General features: G+C 39.0%; 2 protein-coding genes across 5 annotated transcripts in view; one reads left to right on the top strand and one right to left on the bottom strand.

Annotated features, from left to right (window-relative positions):
- Nucleotides 1-18171, top strand: part of LOC307039311 (uncharacterized protein) — a 794762-nt gene that overhangs the window by 573972 nt on the left and 202619 nt on the right. The window lies entirely within an intron of this gene.
- On the bottom strand, nt 3360-5788 carry LOC307041183 (uncharacterized protein). The gene is made up of 7 exons (XM_079684508.1): nt 5655-5788; nt 5475-5566; nt 5119-5236; nt 4829-4933; nt 4561-4746; nt 4294-4473; nt 3360-4091 (listed from the first exon to the last, which is right to left on the bottom strand). Exons 1-7 carry the CDS (start codon nt 5665-5667, stop codon nt 3862-3864), a joined length of 924 nt encoding a protein of 307 aa, XP_079540634.1. The 5' UTR covers nt 5668-5788; the 3' UTR covers nt 3360-3861.

Genomic DNA, 18171 nt, shown 5'->3' with positions numbered 1-18171 from the left:
CTCAGATTAGTAAGCTTTTTAAAATAATGATCCAACTTGGATGTTTTAATGGGTAATGGGTACATTTGTGGTAATATTTGTATTAAACTTTATAGCCGATAGTAGCCTATGACAACTGGTGACTATGTGGTTAATATTGTTGAATTGTTACTTTGATGTACTCAGTGTTAGGGCTTTACACGTTACAACAACGTTACACTGCCAATGTCTGTCTTTATTATCTGACCCTTTAAGATGTCCCTTACACTACCAGTGCTTTTTGGAAGAACTGTTGTCCCTCTCCCGATCCTCAACATAGGTTCTAGTTAGTTATGAATTATGTTACACATCCAATATCAATCTCTGTTATAAATGACTGTAACCTCAGTTCAAGCTAATTATTTGATGTGTGAAGACAACTCTATAATGTAATAACATATCAAGTGGGTATCAGTAAATATTTACAGACATCAGTTATGTACAAAATCAAGTTTATTACTATTTTGGTAAGATAAAAGAGCATATGTAGCAAAACACAGGTTACAATATATGATAATGCACATGACAAAGTAAAGAAAAGAGGTGCTGCAGCACAGGTAATATGAGAAAAAAAGTAATTTTTCAACATTAAAGCATGGAAACATGTCACAGTAGAAGCACTCATTTCAAACTCAAATAAGCTTAATATGTCCGCTTTAATTTAAAACTGCACACTTAATCAAATCCAGACGGAAACATCTACATCAGGGCTATTCAATTGGCGGCCCGCGGGCCAAATCCGGCCCCCGGGTGATATTTACTGGCCCTTTGAGTATAATGTTAAAAAAAAAAAAAAAAAGTTTAATTAAAAAAAAAAATGTATTTAACTTTTTTTTTTTTGGGCCAGAGTGCCTTTATTCCTGAGAGGGTGTTACATTGAGAGATAGAGGGGAAGACATTGCCTGAAAACTTTGGCGGGCTCGGGTTTCGAACCCACCTACTAGCAACTCCTGTAATTTAATCCTGTCAACTCCTGTCAACTCCTGTCACTCTGCGCGCGTCCTCGCGGCTCGCGCTGCCCTTCACTACAAGCTCGCGCACCTTCGACGGTTTCGCGCCAATGGTACGATTAATCTAACCTGGTCAGCATAGTTGGATATCAAAATGTCTCTTTCTACGTTAAAAAAACGAAAGGTTGACACCGAAAACCGGCAATTCAACAGCGAGTGGAAAGAGAAGTACTTGTGTGTAAATGTCAGTGGGAGGCCCGTGTGTTTAATCTGCAAAGAGAGTTTATCGGTGTGTAAAGAGTACAACTTGAGAAGGCATTTTAAGACAGCTCACGCCAACTTCGACGCCAATTTTCCAGCGGGCTCTGATGCTCGCCGCCAGAAGATTTTGGGGCTAACTTCGTGCTATGACCAAAGACGTAGCTCCCTGTTTCGGGCTTGCACTGAACAAGAGAGAGCTACCGCAGCGTCCCTACGAGTGGCCTGGATATTAGGCAAAAAGAAAAGGCATTTTACGGACGCAGAGACAGTCAAAGAGTGTATGCTTGCATCAATTGAGGAAGTGGTTGCAGATGAGAAAATCAGAAAAAGCGTCATTGACTCAATTAAGAACATTCCGATTTCTGACACGTCAACATCAAGGAGAGTGGAGACCCTTGCATCGGACGTTTTTGAGATTCTCTTGGACAAACTGAGAAAGGCGGAGGTTATGTCGCTAGGTATTGATGAATCCACTGACAGCAGCGATGTTGCACAGCTGTGCCTCTATGTTAGATTTTTTGATGGTGAGTGCTTTCGGGAGGATCTACTTGGATTAATTCCTTTGGATGGACACACTACCGGTGAGGTGATGTTCCACAAAGTGGTTTCGTTTTTCAAGGAGCACAAGTTGGGATTGGATCGTACAACATGCTTGTAACGGATGGGGCCCCTGCGATGTCGGGCCGAACACAGGGACTGTCCGCTAGGCTGGCAGATGTGGCTCCACAGCTGAGATCGCTTCATTGCCTCATCCCCCAAAGCCTCCTGTGCGCAAAACTGAGTGGTGAGTTAAAAAACACAATGGACTCTGTCATGGCGATTATTAACTTTATTCATTGTAACTCCAGTTTACAGCACCGCCTTTTCCGCCAGATGTTGTCAGACATGTCAGCTCAATATAATGATTTGCTCATGCACAGTGACATTAGATGGCTAAGCAAAGGAAACGTCTTGAAACGATTTTGTGGACTTAAGGAGGAGATCATGGCGTTTCTCCGCAATTCAAAACATAAAAAAGCCAACGCCTTTCTGTGTCTGATAGAGAATTATGAGTTTTACGCTGCTTTTTGAGCGACATTTTCCAACATCTGAACAAACTCAATTTGGAGCTGCAGGGCAGAGATAAAATAGTTACACAACTTGTGGAGAGACTCCATGCGTTTCAAAAAAAGCTCACACTTTTTTTTGCGGATTTATGTCTAGGGAAAATGCTCCATTTTCCAACACTGCGCACTGAAGGTTTACAAATCACAGAGGTGATGACTGGATTTATGGAAGCATTGAAAACCAACTTTGCCGCGAGGTTTGAACATTTCAGTCTCCCGACTGAAGTGATGAGATTTGTGAAGGACCCTTTCTCTGTGAATGTAGAGGGGGAGTTTGCACTGAAAGCAAAGGAGCTGATTGTGACATTAAATGAGGCGTCTTTACAACTCGAACTCATTGACATTCAATCATCAGATGACCTGCGACAGTCATTTCAGCTGGCAGGTTCTGAAAAGTTCTGGACTCATGAAGTCAGCCACGAGAAATTCCCTCATTCAAGGGGTCTTGCACTTTTTGTCCTCACAATGTTTGGCTCGACTTACACGTGCGAATCGGCATTCTCACACATGAATGCCATAAAAACTAATAATCGAACATCCCTCACTGACCAGCATCTGCATCACTGTATGCGTATTGCCATGACAACGTATACTCCCGACTTCCCTGCTCTTGCTAAATCGAAAAAATGCCATTTCTCTCATTAGATGGCATATGGCCAAGTTGGTTGCATACTGTATGTCAGTTATCACTATGTTAATCAAAAAAGGTTTGAGTTTTAAAAGGCTGTGTGTTGTGGTTTGGTAATTAATACAAGTCTTTTGATAATTGTTTTTGCTTTTAATTAAGCAATTGATGTGGTATGGCTCACTTGTCTTTATTGTTATTATACCATAATATGCACTGTTGTTTGTGTATGGCCCTAAATTGCTATTTTGTGTGAATTATTCGATCATTTAATCTAAATCTAATTATATTGATGGTTATATTAGCTTCACATGTACTGAGTTCTGAACTTGCCATTTATAAAGGCCTTGGGGCTATGTTTGATTTAATTAAACAAAATATATGCATTCCACTATGCTGTTGTAGTCATTTCATTTCATATCTTTATTTATGCAGGTGAATCCCATTGAGATCATTGAACTCTTTTCAAGGGTGACCTGCTGTAGTATTTACTGTATCTGAAGCTCTTAATATGATTGCTCATATTTCAAGCCATTTTTTTCCCGGCCCCTTGCTTTGGATCATTTTCATCAACCGGCCCCCATTCCAAACTAATTGAATAGCCCTGATCTACATGTTAGCTCGCTGTGTTGGCGTGCTAGCGTTGTGCCTGTTAGCTAGCTAAACACCACGGGTTAGTTGTTAGACTGCTTTGTGTTTGGTGTCACTTTACTACCTTTTTATTCACTTAAAACAGTCAGCTAGCTGAAATCTGATTATTAAGTCAGAATGGCTGAAGGGAGCTGTGAAAATGAATAACAGTAAAGGCAGATATATGGACACAATATGAACCTGAAAATAAGCATAATATGTCCGCTTTAACTATAGAACTGCATAAGGGCACCAAGTAACTTTCCACAAGTCAAGTCCCTTCTTCTGCGTCATCTTCATCATCTGATCTGTTGTCACTTTGCCAGTCTTTTTCTTCTTCCATGTCCTCTTCCTCCTCCTCCACCAGCTTAGGACTGGGTTCCAGAATTCCTCTGTAGGCGCCTGCTACTGTCTGCTGTTTGAGTCTGAGGTCATGCAGATTTCTCCTTAGAAGACACATAAGGCCCTTGTACCCCTCCTCTGTGATTCCATTTGGATAGCCTACAAGTTATATAGCAAACATATAAATTGTGAAAACTATTCAGAGAAAACGTATTTAGGTCAAGAAAGACTAGAATGCAGTCAGACTCAAATAAAAACAAACAAATGGATAAAATCTTCTTTAAAGTGTGTTTGCCTTTGCTGGTTTGAAAAACATTGGCTTATGTATTTTAAAGTGAATAAATCCATGTGGTTCACTTACTTCCTGTCTGTGTGATCAATGAAACTGGGGCCATCAGTGTCTGGACCTTTGATACAGAGTCCTTGAGGTACTGACAGTGCTGCATCATCTCCTTCACAAGGATCTGCTTTTCTTCTGTCAGTCGTGACAGAAGCATTTTTTGGTCAAACAGCCCCTTCTTAGTGAGAATGTCCACACCATCTGAGAATGAATATAAACATTTCACATTAATGAACACATTTTATTACTACATTTTTGTAGATTAGAAGTAACATCTTTATACAGCACCTCTGTTGGGTTCCTGCCAAGGCCAGATCATGCTCTCTGCAGATTTGGTTGAGAGTTTCTCCACAACCGAGTTGGTGTCAATAGGGTCACCATCAGGTTGCTGGTTGTACTTGTGGATGTCCTCTAGCAACCTTTTCTTTTCTTGGGCAACCTTTTGGATGATCTTTTGATGCCTTTTGTTAAGATCTGTAATAAGAGTAAAACATAGATTACAAAAGAGCTGACGGGATTTAATCAACACAACCAATAAATGTCCCAAAATGCTTACCATTTTGTCTGTAAAGGTAGTGCTTTTTCTGGCAAATGCTCACAAAGAGTGATTCTATTGAGATCTGCAAACAACCAGCATCTACAGGACTGGCTGATGCACTTCCTAAATGAATAAGATAAAAAGAAGAAAACAAGTTTCAAACACAATCAAGGTCTGTTATTTGCACATCGCACACTAACAGGCACACTAACAGGCACACTAAAGGACAAAGTTTAATTTGGACAGCATTATTTAGTTTTTATGAACCGACTCCATCTATGTATACGTCAAAACAGCATTGTTCTTACCTTTACTGGCCCACTGTTTGACATCATCAACCCACAGTTCTAGCATGTCATCAGAGCAATTCAACTGGTCCTGCATTTTCTTCAGGCTCTCAGTTACAGCCTCTGTCTTTTCTGCTGTCTGCAAAATAGCAAAACAGAATCATGGCATTTTATAAAATAATTCAATGAAAATAAACCAAAAGTATGCATTTTAAGGAGGAAATTAACACAATAACACATTTAATGAATTTCGTAGCTCTAGTCCTGCACCACTGCAATGTCTATATGGGGGTGTAATTTTTATATATATTGGGTGGATTTAAATTTCAAATTTTACAGCTTAAAATAGTTATCTCCATTTCAGTACACAAACATACTTTTCTGAATCTAGAGGACATGGCAATGTGGAGGCCATTCTCTTTGCGATGATTCCAGCCCATAGCATGGACTGTGAGCATGTCAGTTCTTGCTGTGAAGAAGAATACATCTCATTACAATGTTATAAAATATAAATGTGTACATTTACAGGAAGGCAGGGCCCAAACAAGTTCACAAACCTGACTTGGCCATGTATTTAGTTGTTAAGCCACATCTGGATAAGAAGCTGTTTACTTGTTCCACTTCTTCACCAAGAGTGGTGCCGGCACCCTCCTGGTTCCGTGAATTCCAAATAATCTAAAGCATGAGGGAATCAATGTGGATGCAAATCTCAAGGTCAACAACTCATAACTTAAAACATTCTCTTGGATCAGTTCCGACTCATGTGTAGTGGTCAGATTTACCATTAATTGTTGTTTAAGTAATTCAAATCCTCACCTCTCATCATGGGCGCGGGAAGGGGGGTGCTGAGGGCGCTGCAGCACCCCCTAGCGGCAGGCAGGGGGTGCGGAGCTCCCCTGTCTGAATTATTATTTGACGTTTATTGCTGCTCCCGCTGTGCATAATCTGTGCAATATGTAGCCAATACATTCCACATTGTTGGTAAAATAATATTTTGGCCTGCCCCGAATGTTTTTTCTGTAGCCCCGGACAATTCTACCTCAATAATATAATACATTAACCGTGCTTTACGTGAACCTCATCAAGACACTAGAAAGGATGGCAGGACTGTAATGTCCCGTGTTCAGTGAATGCAACAGAGGCAAGACACCAGACCAATCAGAGAGTTGCATGGAAATAAAAGTGTGCTTGTGTCATTCAAGCTCGCGGCTCTGTGTGTGTTCGGAAATAGCGCATTTAGTGTGTGTGAGAGAGGGGGAGAGAGAGAGGGACCGGTGCCAGCAGCAGGGACCTTGTTGTTAGCATCTGGTTAGCTAGCTGCACTAACGGACATACGGAGCTGTTTGTTCCACAACAAGCTGGAGGAGAGCTCTACTCTCAGACTGAGAGGCTCAGGTGAGCTAAAGGACTCTCTGAGTGTTTAGATAGTTAACTTTAGTCTAAGTTATCTCAGTGGGTCTCAAACGGTTTGGTCAAAAATTATTCAAAAGATTATTTCCGCGGCACACCTTCATATGATCATTATAGTTATAAAAAAAATAATAGAATAAAGGAAAAACAGTTATGAAATACTATATGGCAGTAAAACAAGAATACAGTTTGAAAGGGGAGTGATTTGTAAAATATCCATAAAGAAAAAGAACATCTGCTTACACTTGTGTTTCATCTGGGTGTTGAGAGATGTATCCATAGATCTCTTAATGTTGCTCTCAAAGTGCACCAGATTGATGCTTTTAACTTCAATATTTAAAACAAATCTTCCCGGGGGAGCATCCCCCCGGACCCCCCTAGAGGAGGTGAGGTCCGCTCCCCACTCGTAAAAAATAGCACTTTACCCCTGCCTATATGCCGTGAGCTGATTATCGAGCCTTCATTGTAACAGTCGCGGGTTTACTGTGTGTTTGCGTGTGGGGAGTTTTTTTGTGCGTGCTCAGTCCAGCACCTCAGCACCCCCACTCAAAATACCTTCCCGTGCCTCTGCCTTTCATTTGGTGTTGTGGGCTTTGGCATGCATCACAGACAAGCAATGTCTCATTTCCTTTAGGGGCTGAAGATGAGGCAAGGCTTCTGACACTTTGTCAAGATATGGTACATACCGACACGTCACGTCCATTGCCAAAAGTGAGGGACTCTGGAACTCTTTTTGGAGAAACATCGGATAGGCAAAGATTTCTCCTCTATACATATTTAAAGCTTTTTTAAAAAATAAAATAAAAATAGTGAGTACAAAGCAGATTGAAGGTGAGGCTTCAGATTATCTACAAATATTTAAATTGAAAATGATCAAGACAACTACCAACCTTTGAGAAGAAATCCATGCCTACACACAGCAATTTCAACACCTTCTTCATCCAACTTGTTGGCTCGCTTAGAGGTCTCCCTTGCTGCTGTCCAGTGAGATTCCCCACACATTGCTTTTCCTGCAGTTTACCAAAGTAAATCGTTTTTAGAGAATCATTATCAGAAGTTATTTCAAAACACTGGATAGTGGGACCAACTGACGGTATTATCAAACATGTAAACTATTACACACAAGTGTTTTGTGCTCGACTGCCAGATTCACCTGGATATGCAACTCCCTGGATAATAAGAAACCTGTTTTTGGATAATTGGAAGGCTCCAAATGTGTAATATATTCTGGATTAGAATTTAGCTGTTTTTTCAATCAAGTTTTACAGCAATAATGTTTTTGACAGTTTGACCGCATTGCTAACCTCATCACCCTGTCATCTGGTCTCAACACTTCTATCCCATCTCCAAAAAAATATGAAGGCAACTGTGTTACTACTATTTTAACTTCTATTAGTTATTAAGAAAGGTGAGATACATTTTTTTCTGCTTAATTTAAAACTCACACTTTTGACAGCCACTCGAACATCCTACACAAAAGTGGAAACCTCAGAGTCTTGGGCTAAAAACACTACGTCAAAGAAGCCTGGCTCTTCACTCCTATAAGAAAAGGAATTATAGATAACCACGCTTGTTAGAAATTGAACATAGTAATACAAATAATAATTATATTTAAAGCACATCTTTCAAAACAAGGTTATAAAGTCTAACAGAAATATTTTAGATTCAACAGCTGTAGTTTTAACAGCTATATAACAGGAAAGAACTATAGCTACTAATTGCTCCTGTGGGGATTGTCCACTGTACTGAATGTATGTAAGTCGCTTTGGATAAAAGCGTCTAACAAATGACATGTAATGTAAAAAATAAATAAAAATAGCAATCCCAATGTCAAATTAAAATACAAGGACTAAGGACAATTGCTGTGTCAATGTAAAACACTTACTGGTTTGTTTTCTGGAACCTGTAAAGTTTCCTATTACCATCTACTGAAACAGCCACCATTTCAGGGCTACAGGCTGGACAGACAAATGGCTCTTTACCCGGAAGTTTATTCTCTTCAAATGTGCAGTACAAATACTGCAGAAAGCTTCTCTGAAAAGCATCTGCATTCACCTTGCCAGTCTGAAATAAAAATACATTATATATGTTATCATATTTTGTATCATATCTCGCTCATCCATATTTGGCCATAATTATATTTATTATGATAATACATGTATTTGTCTTTCAGCTTCACATTTGTACTTACTCTTCCAAACTGCTTTGTTCTCTGGCCCAACATTGCAGTAAAGGCTTGTCAAGACATTCCTGGAGCTGCCGTCTTCATAGTCTCAAAGGAATGGAACAGATCTTGGTGGAACAGGGTCTGTGCTTGCATGGTAGCTGGCCAGTATCCACTCCTAACCAAGTCATTGAATTCTGGACCCCATTTCTTAGTGCAATGTTTGCATATTAGCTCTGGAACGTTAAGATCGTAACGGCCTAAGAACACATAAAGAAAAAAACAATAACAATCAATTAGAGTAATGTATTAGTTAAAAAATATAAAAAATAAAAAAAAATCACCAAAACCTACCATTTATGCACACCAATATGATAGGTCTACCAACAGAGACTGCAACATCGAAAACTTCACAAGAACATACAGATGTAGCACTGAATTTCGGACTCCAGCTTACAGCTTCCTGCCTACGACCTGCCAAAGACCAGTATAGAGGAATGTTAAGCCCTCCCACTATTTTCCAAGAGGGCGTTGCCAGATTTTCAATTTCAGGTTTTAACCAGGAGATGGCGCTTCATTCACAAATACAGAAAGACAAGTTTCATGGACTTTCAGTTGTGTTTTGAAGAGCATTTGAACACATCAATATTTTAGATCAACTAAAGTATATCTAATCTTGTAATTCAATAATATGTAGTCTTTATATATTAAATAATCATAATGTAAATGTTTACATTACACTTCTTTATTTGTTATGCTCATACTTTAACCTTTACAATCGTTTGCTTTAATATGCAGTATATTTTTGTGTTTGCTTCCTCCTGCTCCCTTTCGGACACATACTGTATGATTTATTATTATTATTAATATGAAGATATTATTAAGATAAGATAAGATGTTACTTTATTGATTGAGCATTTTAGTTTAGAAAGTGCTGTCCCACGGTAATTCAGAAGGCTCACAGGTCACATTCCGACCATTATTTAAAACAATAGGTGCTTTCACACCGTCTACAGTTTGATTTGTATAGAGGGAGCTCTGTCAGTTTTCGAATTACCCATTTGCTTTCGGGGAGCCCTATTCTTCAGAGCACATCCTGCTACTAAATATGTCACATGCACGCTCTGTTGACTGGCGCAGCAGCGCGGATGCGATCAATTGCTATAAAAACACTCTTCTACTAATACAGACGGTGTCACTATGCCGGCGGATGTGGCCGTTGTTGAAGCCTCTTCAGGCTCCGCATCGGCAGGCCTCTCCCTCGGTGTGGAGCTGTCAAGCTCGACCCTAACGCTGCTTACAGCCGGCCAACTAAAAGTTGTTTTCCGTTCACGTTGTCATTTTTAGACTCCTTCGCTTCTTTGCTTGTGAATCCAAAAGCTGTGACGCTTGGCTGTTTTCGTTTTGCCATTTATTTTTTTCTTACACAGCCAGAGTTAAAAAAATATCAATATGAAAATTTCAAATACCGCGCCGGCATCACCGCCATAACCGTAGCAACGTAAGTAAGAATGCAGCGCCGCCACATACAGATGGCAACACCCAGACATATTCACAAATATAAAACAAATATTCAGAAACTGTAATGAACAATAACTATTATTTATTTCAAGAACTGTTATTTACAGAAACTCAACATTTCTAATCTGTGTGACACAAATATGCACGATTGTTTTGGGCTCCCCCTAATTATCTCAAAGTCAGTTTTCAGGGGAGCTCCCTCCCTCTTCGGAGGAGCCAAGCTCCCCCTAGCTCCCCCCCATTTCGAACAGTGTCTGTGGCTGAATGACCAGCAATTAGGTGTGGCACATTTATCATAGGTGATCAGAGCTAACTGCCTGCCGTCAGATTTCATTTAAAAAACAGATCTGATTTTAAGACTATTTCTGCGCTCATAAAGAATGATAAGAATAAGAATAATGCGTATTGAACTGGTTTCATTAATTAGTGAGTTTATTTAACACTAGAACCGCCAATCGGGTCAATTTGTGTGATGTGTGTTGTGTGTGTGCAATGTAACTTTTTTTCAATAAAATATTAAAGTCTCCCAGTCCGAGACTTTTCCTGAAAGTGTGTTATGTAGCACCCTATGTTGTTAAAAATTGCATTCTAATAGCGGGATTTGACGGGTTTAAGTAGGCCTATACAAAAACCTCTGGCGGTTCTAGTGTTAAGGTAATTAGGTACAGAAGAAGCCCTTTTTTTTATCAGTAACGAATTTAGCAGTTGAACATAAAAGTCAACTAACTGAGGGTCACTTGCAATGACAGTGTTGTGTCTAATTGTAAGCTTGTCACTCAGAGTAACCTACCGTTAATTTAGCTGCTGGAGAAGAAAGATCAAGGGGGGAGGGGGGAGAGAGCTGTGGTTGATGGGCCATTAGTTGTGTAAATACACAGCTGAGAGCTGCCGTTTCATTCAGACTGTTTAAAAACTGTAACAACGGACTATTTTTCTTAGCGGATGCATGTCAATTTAAATCAATAGATACAACTATTTTTTAAATCAATACATACAACTATTTTTTAAATCAATAAAAATATTTTCTAAATCCATAAAAGCATTTCAATTAATATTGGGAGTCATGTCGTTACTTTGTTGAGAATGTGGCCGTGTAATAAGCGGGATAATTTGCAGCGACTTGTTCCTTATGGGGAAAATAACACCCGCAATGTGTGTGTAGAGGTGTGTGTGGTTAAAACACTTTCATGAAGTGAAGGAATTTCCTTCTATAAAACAGCTGTGGGCAGCAGTGAGTGTCACGGACATGAATTCATAGATCAAGGCAGACTGGTGCACACACTCTCCTGTCCTGCCAGGCGACACGCCCGTTCTAAGCCGTGTCCCTCACTCACATCCCAAGCATCCCCGAAAAGTGTATTATGTTGTTACATCGTTTCAGATGTTATGTTTCAGTTGTGCTCTGTCTATTTTCAGTGATGCAAACTTGTCACCTTTCGGCAAAATTCGCCGTTTTGAATCCAAAATAAGTCGTTTGTGTGATTAATGTAGATCTGCAATACAAATATTTTTGGGGTATGGAGGGGGCTGGGACCCGGAGTAATCTTCGGCCGTGAGCTGTTATGTGCCATCATGACACGCATGGTGTTCTTTTTTTATATATTATAATGAAGTACGAGCTGTGTGCTCGAGTCTTCCTGCCTGTCGGCTCTGCTCATGGATGTATAATAAGGCTCTGCTGCTCCGAGAAGATGGTCTAGCTTCAGCAGCTACATTACCTACAGGTGCGTTCGTTAATATTAACTGTGCGTCCGGAGTCACTGTGGCACAGACTGGAACGCTGGTGAACAGCTGTTAGAACGGGCCGTTCTGGTGTTCAGAGCAGAGCTCCCTGTCGGAGCGGCAGAGCGTGATGTGAACTGAAAAGTTTTTCTGTGGCAATATTATTTAAGGAATCGTTGAGCTAGCTAGCTAGCATACATTGTCACTATCTGCTAACGTTAGCTTTAGCCTTCTATTTCTAATAGTTTTTTTCATAGGCTATAAACAGAGGTGGTATAAGTATATATATATTGTACTTGAGTAAAAGTAGAAGTACTCAGATCTTGTACTTGAGTCAGTTGAAGTACTCAAATATTGTACTTGAGTAAAAGTAGAAGCACTCAGGTCTTGTACTTGAGTAAAAGTAGAAGCACACAGATCTTGTACTAGAGTAAAAGCAGAAGTACTCAGGTCTTGTACTTGAGTAAAAGTAGAAGTACTCAGATCTTGTACTTGAGTAAAAGTAATAGTCCCAGAGTGTAGGAATACTCTGTTACAGTAAAAGTCCTGCATTCAAAATGTTCCTCAAGTAAAAGTAGAAAAGTATTATCAAAATATAGTGAAAGTAGCGAAAATAAAAGTAGTCATTGTGCAGATTGGTCCATTTCAGAATAACATATATGATATGTTTTATAATGATTGATCATGAAAGTGTTCTCAAAGCTGGTAAAGGTGCAGCTAGTTTGAATGACTTTGTATACTGCAGGGTAGCTTGTGGATTTACTCCAGGTGGAACTAAAGTCTGATTTAACACTTGATTATATTTCACTTCATTCATCCAGATCTGTGAAGTAACTAAAGGTATTAAATACATGTAGTGGAGTCAAAGTACACCATGTACCTCTGAACTGTAGTGGAGTAGAAGAACAAAGTAGCAAAACTTTGAAATACTTAAATAAAGTACAAGTATCTCAAAATTGTGCCCAATTATAGTACTTGTTGAGTTTATGAACTTAGTTACTTTACACCATGTGGCTATAAAGATAAAAAGACTTAAGCCTTGCACAGAGGCACGAAAATAAATTTTCAAAATGCTCAACAGTGCTGCCAAAATTATAAACTGACTGCTACACAATTTAAAATAAATGCTTTTATATATTTCTATTAGATGTGACTCTTTGGCGTTTCTGTTATTATTAACACTGCTGCTTTAGTTGTTCTGACTGCTAAAATCCTCTGTCATTCCGTGGGGTGGGGGGTGGGGGAGCCGGGGGCTCGGATCCTTGTCACCTTTTTCATACCTGATGAGTTTGCATCCCTGTATGTTAAAAAGCCTCATTCACCTTAATTCATGTAATAAAAACATCTCAGGTCAGTAACACTCAAAGCTAAATGTGCAATACCATGTTCAGCTATGTTGCTATTTATAATGTTATTGTTGTTACATCAGAAGATGTACATATTGGAATGATTTCTTAACTTACAGTAGGCTATTTTTTACAATGTGTGTTGGAAGGATTTATTAAATTACAATGAATATTGTCATTGTTGAAGGCTTTTAGAGAAGGGTGAACTATAAGCCTGAATTACATAACATTTTATACCTAAAAACATAAAAGCCACATTAAATAAATCACAATTATTCTAGTTATTTGTACCTCCCGTATTGCTTTCAACCCACCAGCTTTTATGGTGTTGTTACGTCACTAACTGTAAGCTTGTCACATACAGTCTATGGTCACTCAGAGTAACCTACTGTTAATTTAGCTGCTGGAGAAGAAAGATCAGGGGGGGAGGGGGGGAGAGGGCTGTGGTTGATGGGCCATTAGTTGTGTAAATACACCGCTGAGAGCTGCCGTTTCATTCAGACTGTTTAAAAAACGGTAACAACGGACTATTTTTCTTAGCGGATGCATGTGAATTTAAATCAATACATACAACTATTTTTTAAATCAATAAAAACATTTTATAAATCCATAAAAGCATTTCAATTAATATTGGGAGTCATGTCGTTACTTTGTTGAGAATGTGGCCGTGTAATAAGCGGGATAATTTGCAGCGACTTGTTCCTTATGGGGAAAATAACACCCGCAATGTGTGTGTAGAGGTGTGTGTGGTTAAAACACTTTCATGAAGTGAAGGAATTTCCTTCTATAAAACAGCTGTGGGCAGCAGTGATCAGGATCAGGATCCCTCCGCTACGCTTTGGGATCCTGATCGACCGACGAAGCTCCATTAAAATATACATATTTTTGGTGAATTACTGAGTTTAGGCACGTTAATAACGTTTTAATGAAGTTGAATACAGTATATTCATATGTGTCAGTGATTTCATGTCAATTTGGCGAACATAAACATAAATGATCGTGGTGAAGATGATGATTAAATTAGGATTAAAAATCGAGAGCCGGGCTGCATTTCCTCCCGTTCGTTTTTTTCGAATAACAAAATTATTTTGTTAAATAACAACATGGTGATGTTTTGTAAATGATTACATGTCTCTTATTTAGCACAGTAGTATGATATCCGTGACATATGGATCTTAACAAAGTTCCGCTGTACATCCAGCATACTGTATCTCACTTTTTCACATGAACCCCACTGCACCCCCTGGTGGATCAATGATCCATTGCAGCTGGCTTCATTATAATTACATTTATCTATCACGGGGGCGGTCTCAAGTCAAGCTGGAGGTTTTCCCTTGAGCGAGGGCAGATCACGTACCAATCACGGCCCTCGCGTTTCAAACTGTCTGAAATGAATCGCTACATCTGTATCCTTGAAGGAAAGGATGTTGGAAGCAAACGGTCTGCAAGGTCAAAGTACAATCAGGATGAGATTTAACAATGTTGTAAGCAAGCACTATGATTACAGAATTTAATTTGAGATTAAAATGAGTTTTTTTGTGAGGGGGAAAAAAGGCTGATCAATTAAAAAAAATGGGACACTAAAGTTGTTTAGAAAGGATGTATTTGCCATCCTGGAGTTTCACAGACTCTGTTGGAGGAATCTACTTTTAAAATCCATTACAGGTGGTTTGCCTACTGTGCAGAGTGTGTTTTATATGAACCAAGATATCACACTCTGCACAAAACCACTCTGATGGCATACATTCCTCACAACGGATGACAGCTTCTTCCAGGAGACAGTGATTGCAGGTCATCTTGACGATATTCTTAGTTATTAATAAGTTGTCAACGTTCTGTGGCCTCGCCTGTTGCCAACACTGTTGAAACTCTTTTTGCCTTTGAGTCCAAGATGACAATGGTGGCACATCGCCAACATCTTGCTCCTTAATGGTCTCAGAGTCCCATAGAAGGTCTTCTAGTCTCTGCAAATTAAAATCTTTAAATACAGAAATATAAATACATACCATGAGGAAAACATTTCATATGAAACATACCTTATCGAGAAAAAGTCTTCAAAAGTAGCTTTTTTCTTAACAGGATCTTGGTAGCTTAGACATGGTGTTGTTATGGTGGAACTACTGCATGAGGAGTACCATCTGTTTGGGGGGGGAAATGATTCAAACCCATTAAACAGATTATTTTAGCTAATTGACAGATTTAAAGAAATGTTACAAAAACAACAACCTTCAGCAAACATGAAAAATATCAAAGCTCAATGTATTTTGTTGCATTATCATGTCATTTACATCGGCTTATTGGTTTTAGTCCTTAGTCCTCTGACAAAATCGATGTGCAAATATATAGAAATATGAAGTATCAACAGCATTATTAAACCACTGGCTACTTTAAATCACATATACTGACTTTGATTAAATTCATAAAATGTAGACTAACCATTAGAATAACTTTTTTTCCTTCGTTTGCTGCTGGCCACACGTTGCCCATCTTGGTCTCTCTTCCACCAGGTCACTTTTGGACGTCGTTCGTCTTCTTTTTGCGTCTTCTTTTTGTGTCTCCTTGTTGAGTCTCCTTGTTGAGTTTCTTTATGGACATGGAATGTAATGAAACAGAGAGGGAGAAAAAATGGGCATTAATTAACTGGATTTAAATAATGACACTTTGGGTATAAAAAAAACAAGAAACTTGCCTGTGTGTCCTCAACATATGCATCCCCAAGCAGAAGAAGAGCTTCTAGTTTGTTGTTTTTTTCAGTTTCTTTAGATCTTTAGAAGTTGTTAGTTAGATCATAGATGTAGCTGTAATTTAAACTAGCCTAATATTAAGTGAATTAAAGTTTAGACCAACATCAGCATTATTAGGGAAAGGTATGATTAAAATGTTTTGGTATAGGGCATTGATGTTATTCTATTAGCTATGGAGGAACAAGAGTATGTAGATCTCCTTTGAAACCCCACCCCTGGTTTTAACAATAATTCAGTTATTATGAATTCCTAATGTATAACATATCATCTTCAGATGTATGTTTTTTGGTAACCTGTACCTGCTAATGCGTTTTTACTTTTGGTTAATGCACAGAATATACTGGATCATGTATCGGCTAGCGACTAGTAATGTCTGTTTAAATATCAACGGGACAAATATCTGAGCAGATCTCAGATCGGCTCGAAGAGTGAATTTAAAGTTTAAAACCCAAAATACTGTCAAAACACTGAAGAAGCCCCATTGTATTTACAACATGATCAACTATGTTACTATCGATTGATTTTAAACTGCAACAGCTCCGTAAAACGACAGACGTTAGCTAAGGCTAACTCAATGATGCTAACTGAGCAGTTCACGGTTTAACTAGCAAATAATTTGCACGCGTAAGCTTGTATGTCGACACATGGTGCTGTGTAAAGTGATGCAAAAGCTGAAATCATTTAAAAAACACTGTAAATGTCTTTATTACATAACAGAAAACGGGTTTACCTCGAGGAACTTCGTGTCAAGGAGGGTTCAATGTCTTCTTCTTCTTCTTCTTCTTTTAATGGCGAATCACCTTCTCGAATTGGACTGCACAGTCCAATGGACCTTTAACGAAACGTGCTATGTGGGAAACACCATATCCCAGCGTGCATTGCGGCTACAACATCCAAATCATCGTGCTTGAACCGGGCCTACGTCTGTTTCCGGTGACTTTATTTTGAAAATCAGTTCCTGACGGACGGCTAAAAAGACCAATATTATAGAATTAAACGAATAAATAAAAACAAGGATAATAGTGTGTTATTGTTGAGTAAATAACAGTGTGTTATTTAGAAAAGGATAACAAATTTGAAGGAAAAAAAGATTAAAAACAATACAGATTTCAGTATTTTGAGGCACCGAGCCCTATTTATTTTCCTCACGGATGGCAAAAAAAGTCAGACATTATACGATTACAAATAAAATCAATAATCGTGGCTTGATATTGAGTAATAACATGTTTTTATGGACCACACAGCTTCCGGTCTTCTCAGACACGACCGTATCCATGCGTCTCATATGCACGCAAAACTCGGACTCAGAACTCAATGGGAATAGTTGGCGTATGATCGGCACGCAAAATCGGACTTTAGCGTATCTATTGCACGCATTTTCCAATGTGTAAAGTCGTGTCATTTGTACGCAGACTGAAGAGAGTGGGTTGGTTTAAGAGAGTGTGACTGATAGAAAGATAGAGGGGACAGAAGCTATTTGCCAGTCTATCAGTCAACAGTAACAAATCAGAACAGTCTTAATGTTGTACTACTTGGGCTACACAACGACTTGTATTCCAATACAATAACTAATGACCTCTAAACAAATATAATCAGTAACATAATCTGAGTAATAATATATACAAGTAATGTAATCTGATGACTTTAGGATTCCCTCAACATCAAATGTAATGCAAATAAATGAGAGAAAAGTGTAACAGAACAATGTGATCTTGTAAAAGAACACTGTGGTCAATGTCCTCAACCTCAATCAATCAATCAATCAATCAATGTTTATTTATATAGCCCAATATCACAAATGTTACATTTGTCTCAGTGGACTTCACAGTTTGTACAGAATATCAGTATGACAATACGACACCCTCTGTCCTTAGACCCTCACATCGTACAAGGAAAAACTTCCAGAGAAAACCCCACAGTTTAAAGGGAAAAATGGGAGAAACCTCAGGGAGAGCAACAGAGGAGGGATCCCTCTCCCAGGACGGACAGACGTGCAATAGATGCCGTGTGTAAATTGAAAAGATAATACATTTGCAACATAGGTAGTCCAAATGTTTTGAAATGCATGTGTGTATAATAAGAAGATGAATCCACGAGGATATCCATCCAGGACTTATGATCCAGGACCGCAGCCACGACTCAAGATCCAGGACTCGCAATCCATGAC

The sequence above is a fragment of the Notothenia rossii genome (assembly GCF_949606895.1).
Source record: "Notothenia rossii genome assembly, chromosome: 5".
Classification (NCBI taxonomy): Eukaryota; Metazoa; Chordata; class Actinopteri; order Perciformes; family Nototheniidae; genus Notothenia; species Notothenia rossii.
This window is presented reverse-complemented; position numbering and strand designations above follow the sequence as displayed.